Source organism: Nicotiana tabacum, chromosome 21 (assembly GCF_000715075.1).
Source record: "Nicotiana tabacum cultivar K326 chromosome 21, ASM71507v2, whole genome shotgun sequence".
Taxonomy (NCBI): domain Eukaryota; kingdom Viridiplantae; phylum Streptophyta; class Magnoliopsida; order Solanales; family Solanaceae; genus Nicotiana; species Nicotiana tabacum.
The window spans coordinates 49,503,918-49,510,508 of record NC_134100.1 but is presented as its reverse complement, the minus strand read 5'-3'; the positions used below and the strand labels follow the sequence as shown (position 1 = coordinate 49,510,508).

Genomic DNA, 6,591 nt, shown 5'->3' with positions numbered 1-6,591 from the left:
AACTATGATACACATTAATTAGATGGGTAAAAGCATATATATGGCTCACAAAGAAACACCTCTATCACTTCCTAGACTGAACAAAAATACTATTTCGCTTTGCAAACATACGGGGCGAGTTCTAGACATCAACTGACATACATAGAATATCACAACAACCTCACACACACATTGGCACATAACTCACTCAAGACCGGATCTGTCCCGACTCTCTAGTCAAAGCAGTTAAGCAAAGTCAAAATCAAATAATTTAAGGCACTACAATACATGAGTCAAGAACTAAGCTTAGGCGTCACAACTAAAGCACTTACTATTTTCAAGACACAATAAAGTTAAGAGCAGTTATCTCCATTTAATACCATAGCACATGACTTCACTATTCCTAATAAAAGAAAAACTAACTACACTCGGTTTAAACAAAACCCTTGGAAAAGAACCGCAGCACAAAGAAAAACCAAGGGGAAAGTGTTACATTAACTAAGAAAATAAAAGACACCTTTTTTTTCTTCTTCGACTTTAATCCCTCAAGAAGACAGTTGAGGAAATCCATCATCGGGAAAAGTCAATTTGTTTTTCAAAAGAATCAAAAGAAACGAACACAAATAGACATGTACATATTTACATCATCCCTCACCCCACACTTTAAATTGTGGCATGTCCCTACAACACAAATAAAAAGCAAGAGGTAAAGAAAACTTCCCTGATTCATCTAGTCGGGGTCTGAATCGAAGTTGGGATCACCTTTGCACGCCCGACCCAGTGCACACATCCATGCTGAGAGCTTTTTTCGGCCTTCTTTGGGTATACCCCACACTTATCAGTTTTACTCTCTCCAGTTTGCTCCTTTAGAGCCCCCATTGCTCCTTCCATCTTGAAGATCACTCTTTCTTCCCCCACTATGAGCATGAGCTGCCTTTCCTAAATGTACAAGATTGCTCTGCCAGTAGCCAAGAAGGGTCTTCCTAAAATCAGAGGGACCTCCCTATTTTCCTCCATGTTCACCACAATGAAGTCTACAGGGAACACAAATTTGTCCACCCGAACTAGAACATCTTCCACTATTCCTTCAAGTATGATGGTGGTTTGATCCGCCAGCTGCAAAGACATAGGTATCGACCTGACTTCTCCAATCTCTCCCTCCAATTTCTTGAAAATAGGAAAAGGCATAAGATTAATAGAAGCACCTGAATCACACAAAGGTTTTTTAAATTTAGTACTTCCTAAAGAGCAAGGTATAGTAAAACTCCCTGGATCTCCACACTTTTGAGGGAGCCTGTTTTGTAGAATGGCATTACAATGCTCTGTGCGCTTGACAACCGATGTATCTTTCACTTTCCACCTTTTGGACAATATCTTCTTAAAAAATTTAGCATAAGTTGGCATCTGTGATAGCACCTCTGTGAAAGGTATATTCACATGCACCTGCTTGAGCACTTCTAGAAAGCGCCCAAATTATTTGTCCAGCTTCTCTTTTCTCTGCTTCTTCGGGAAAGGTAGAAGAGGCATATATTTACTTTCTTCAGTCTCCTCATTTATTGCATTCTCATATTTCTTCTTCTTCTTCTAAGCTCTAATCTTCCCCTTCTTCTTTAGACCATCATCCACTATCCCCGCAGCTTCTTGAATGTTGTCATTTTTTTGCTCCTCCACAATCTCCACTTGTCTTTCAATCAACTCATCCTTTTATTTTGCCCTGGGATCCTCCAATACGTGCCCACTCATCAAAGACACTGTATTTATTGTCTCTTTTGGATTTTTTTCCAGTAGGGAGAGTTCCTGGAACCATCTCAGACAATAGATTAACTAATTTCCCAACATGTCTTTCCAAGTTTCAAAACGCCGTGCCCAGTTCTTTGATATTTGCGCCATGGGTTTCAAGCCTCTCATCTATCTTAATAATAACGACATTCATCAGTTCTTCCATGTTAGACTGATTAGACTGTGGAGGATGATATTGCTGCCTCTGCTGATTTTGAAAACCTATAGCTCCCTGCCCCTTGGGTCTAGAGTTATTTTGCTTCCATGCGTTTGCACTACCACCTGGTGAACTCCAAGAAAAACCTGGATGCCTCTGCCATAAATTGTTAAAATTGTGTAGTTGCCTCTGTCAACGATCCCCGCAATATTTACTACTTCAGCTGAAGCTTGACACTCATGTGTAGGGTGTCTCATTCCACAAAAGTCACATGCTACTTGCGACTCACTATGTACCTTGGACAATGTTAACTTTCTTATATCTTTGGCCATGATGTCTAGCTGGGTTTGCACTGATGTGTTAGAGTCTACCTGGTGCACCCCAGTTGATTTTCTTCTATGGTTATCATCTGCAGGACATTGATTTGCATCTTCAGATAATTCTTTCAGGATTGCAACAATCTCCTCAGGAGTTTTCTTCATAAGAGGACCTCCAACTACATTGTTTAGCGTCCTCCTGCCATAGGGTGTTAGACTATCATAGAAATCTTGGAGTTGCATCCACAAGTCTACCCCATGATGCTGACATCTTTTCGCAATATCCTTAAATATTTCCCATGCTTCAAACACCATGTTTGTCTCTTTCTGCTCGAAGTTATAGATCTCTCTTTGAATTTTCCCTATTTTTGCAGTTGAAAAATATTTTTCAAGGAACTTCCTTGTCATGTCTTCCCAAGTTTGAATTGACCTAGTCGGCAAACTCCGCAACCAGTGCTTAGAATCTTCCCTCAGTGAAAAAGAAAATGTCCTTAAGTAGATAGCATCTTTCGATACTCCGCTGTGCTGGAAGGTATTCATAATCTCATCAAAATCCATCAAATGAGTATTTGGATCTTTATTGGGTTTGCCACAGAAGACACAATTGTTTTGAATGGTCTGAAGTAGCCCTTGCTTGATCTTAAAATTATTTGTTGCGATCGGAGGGGGTCGCACACTAGATACTCCTTGGTTGTAGACTGTCCTGGCGTAGTCTCCCAGTGATCGTCCAGGCCTGGGCATATTATTTTCAAATTTGTCTTCAACCAGAGGTCGGTTCAGGTTGATTCATCCTCCGATCCCGTTAACCGTTCATCAACTTTGAGAGCTACTTCAGAAACTGCCCGTGTGGCTGCTTCCCGTGCAGCCAAATCAACTATCTCCTCACAATTCTTAGCCATGTTCTCTTGGGTTGAAGATTGCCCCAAGAATTTTCTGGTGAGTTCTTTCTCTTTCCTCAACTGTCGCAGATGCTTTTCCACCTCTGGATCGTATGGAATCACTTCCTTAGAAGAATATCGAGTCATACACCAAAGAGCTTAACCTGTTTCCTGCACACGTAAGAGAAAACCCGTGAAGAATAAAATAAAATTGGTTCTTAAATTAGCACCAAAAACTAATTTGAACACTATTGATTGCCAATCCCCGGCAACGGTGCCAAAATTTGACGAGCGCAAAATACAACACGAAATTGGTACTCGTTAGCCAAAGATAGTATAGTTAATTTATCGTCTCAACATTGATTCGATTTAAACAATGCTCTTGTAATTTCTGGTTTAACTGCTATTCAGGATGATCAAAACTTAATTTGGATTGATTACGAACTACGATTAACTACTAAAGTAAAACAATTGATAATTGACTGTAAAAAACTAGAGATTAGTAGAGTTGGTTTCTTATCAATGTGAGAAATAAGGGGTTTGACAGGATAGGTGCAAGATAGCTATTTGGGTTTTAACTCTAGTTGAATTCACTCTAATGTTTTAATAATTCTCACGAATTCACTCGATGATTAGTTAAAATGTGTAGTCAATACTCCTCTCTCGATTAAATCTTAACTCTACAAGGTGAACTAATATAAGCACTGTAAAAATATGCAAGCATGCGTTAATGGATTAGTCTTCAGGAAAACATCTCTCGAATATTCTCCTAATTTGATTTAATCAATAATTCAACAAGCTCTTTCGATTACTTAAAAGAATCACTAAATTAAACAAAATAAAATAATGTAAAGATAATCACTAAAATATTCCTCTTTCGATTAAATACTCTGGTGAATAAAGTTGCAACAATTCAAAGCTCCATAAACGAATTCAAGCAAAGAACTAGAGTTAAAATCCACAAATATCAATCAAAACATTATATCCGTCCAACCCTAAGAGAAACTACTCCATAATCATGGAAGAAGTCATCAAAAATAAAATTAAAGAATGAGAAAACATCAATCTAACGTTACAATCCAAACTCCCGTATTGAATTGATAAAAATATGATGTAATCCTGTGTTTTGTAGCCTCCAATGCTCTCCCAAAGCTTCCAAGGTCAAAAGTCCTCTAAAATTCATGTTTTTGATGTATTTATACCATGTAGGAACGGGCCCGGACGAAACTATCCTTTCCAAGCTGAAGCGAGAAAAGTTGGGCGAGAAAATACACTACCACGGTGCATCGGGTGGCGCACCATGCGCCACATTAGTGGGAAAGTTTAGAAGCCTATTTTTTTCACTCTGCAGGAATTTTGCACTAGTGATGCGATGCGGTAGTATAATTTTCTCAGAGTAATTTTGTTTTCTCACTTTTTGACATCTAGACTTGGTCCTCGACCCCCGAAGGTGATCCCGACTTAATTTCTTGGGGTTTTACTCTGACTTCAAAGCTCCAACTTGTTCAAATTAGCTTCAAATTATCTTAATAGCTCGGAATCATTTCCTGCAAGGCATACAACACGTAATAAGCGCAAATCACCATTATTTAAGCTCAACCACAAGTAAAATACAGTGATTAGAGTGCAAACTATGACTAAAATACGAGTTTCTGGCCTATCATCATATGTGTTCCTTCAGAAGAGTTCTTGGATTTATTCATTCAATTGTTGAATGAAAACTTACTTATTCAAACCTCTTCACTTCTTTTGTTTTTCCATTATCATATTTTGCTACTTTTTGGAGTGTCATCATTTGGTTCAATGCAGATTAGAAGTTGGGCTCTGCGTAATTATTTTTATTGGATTTTAAATGGGGCTTTTGCATTTATACCCGATTTTGGGGTCACAATTGACCCTATACCTGCTTTGCAAAAATATTTGCAAGCTTACCCACTTTACGATCAACTTTAGACTTATCAGGTCTAAAATTTAAAAAAAATTAGTGTGATGTGCAACGTATTTAAGGCCAATTAAGTTTAAAGTAAAAAGATTGCACTTAAGGATAAATAGGTCTGAAGTGCAATAAATATTTTCATGCACTTAAGGCCAGAGAGGTCTGAAGTAAAAAAATTACATTTCAGATGCACTTAAGGCCAAATAGGTCTGAAGTACAACCAATGGTTTCATGCACTTAAGGCCAATAAGTCTGAAATAAAAAAGTTGCACTTCAGATGCACTTAAGGCCAAATAGGTCTGAAGTGCAACCAATGGTTTCATGCACTTAAGGCCAATAAGTCTGAAGTGAAAAAGTTGCACTTTAGATGCACTTAAGGCCAAATAGGCCTGAAGTACAACCAATGGTTTCATGCACTTAAGGCCAATAAGTCTTAAGTGAAAAAATTACACTTCAGATGTACTTAAGGACAGATAGGTCTGAAGTGTAACCAATGTTTTCATACACTTAAGGCCAAATAGGCCTCAAGTGCAAATTGCCTGGAAACAGAAATTTGTTCTTCAAATTTTAACAATCCAATATACGATTTAACACCTAAATCTACTCTAAATGAGCTCAAATTTGAAACATAACCTCCAAATATCATCAAGAACAAACCCCAATCATCAATTTGTCAAAATAATAATAAATCTAACGAACCCATTTTGCAATTAAGAAAAAGAAGAAGAAGAAGAAGAAAACCTAAGCAATAGTAAAAATAAAGCGCCACAACAACTCACCACTATAAAATATCATAAACTACCTTAAAATATGTTCGCAAACACCATATAAAATCATTGTCACCCGAAAAGAAGAAGAAGAAGAAGAAGAAGAAGAAGAAGAAGAAGAAGAAGAAGAAGAAGAAACAAGAGAAAAATGCCTAAAGTTGTATAAACTTTGAGTACTAGTTAAATACATTTTTAAAAAGTGGGTACAAGTTAAATAGGGAGGACCAAATAGGGCGCCCCGTTCAATGTTTGCCTTTTAAATTGGTAATTTTTTATCTCTTCTTTTCTGTTACCGTACTCAATTTTAGAAAATCTTGCATTATTCTTTTGTTGGATTTTAAATAGGTAAATTTCTAATCTTTTCTTTTCTGTCAATACTCAAGTTTTCTCAAATTGTTTAATTGTATTTCCGTGTGTTGTTGAAAGTCATTTCTACTCCTTTTAAATTTCATCCTTTTGGAACAAGCATGCTTAAAATAAGATATGTGATCAACAAAGTTAAAGCATTTAAACCTAAATATTACTAGACTAATTAGAATTTGGAACTATACCAATTTCTTCGAAGGTAGGTGTTAATTTAGAGTTGAAGCTAACACAAGAAGGGAGGTTGAATTGTATCTTCCGATTTTTGCGATTTCAAAGAAACTAGTTCTTTAAACTAAGAAGAGAGATACAAATAGAAATAATTTCGGAATTTAACCAACATAGAGAATTTTACGTGAAAAATCTCTTTGCTCAAGGGAGTAAAAATCACGACCTACACCATTAAACTTCAACT

General features: G+C 37.0%; 1 protein-coding gene and 1 non-coding gene across 2 annotated transcripts; one reads left to right on the top strand and one right to left on the bottom strand.

The window, feature by feature from the left end:
* Window positions 1-823: 823 nt before the first annotated feature.
* On the bottom strand, window positions 824-1,383 carry LOC142175224 (uncharacterized). The gene is made up of 3 exons (XM_075241803.1): window positions 1,296-1,383; window positions 979-1,184; window positions 824-937 (listed from the first exon to the last, which is right to left on the bottom strand). Exons 1-3 carry the CDS (start codon window positions 1,381-1,383, stop codon window positions 824-826), a joined length of 408 nt encoding a protein of 135 aa, XP_075097904.1.
* A 1,102-nt stretch (window positions 1,384-2,485) lies between these two features.
* LOC142175592 (small nucleolar RNA R71) lies at window positions 2,486-2,591 on the top strand. Its single transcript, XR_012704700.1, has one exon. It is a non-coding gene; the product is annotated as a small nucleolar RNA R71 (small nucleolar RNA).
* Window positions 2,592-6,591: the final 4,000 nt, after the last annotated feature.

Coding starts and splice junctions, on each gene's coding strand:
- LOC142175224 (XM_075241803.1), bottom strand. CDS start 1,383: ATGCCAACTTATGCTAAATTTTTTAAGAAGATATTGTCCAAAAGGTGG. Junction 1,185..1,295: donor TGTCAAGCGCACAGAGCATT/GTAATGCCATTC, acceptor TGTGTGATTCAG/GTGCTTCTATTAATCTTATG. Junction 938..978: donor ACATGGAGGAAAATAGGGAG/GTCCCTCTGATT, acceptor GGCTACTGGCAG/AGCAATCTTGTACATTTAGG.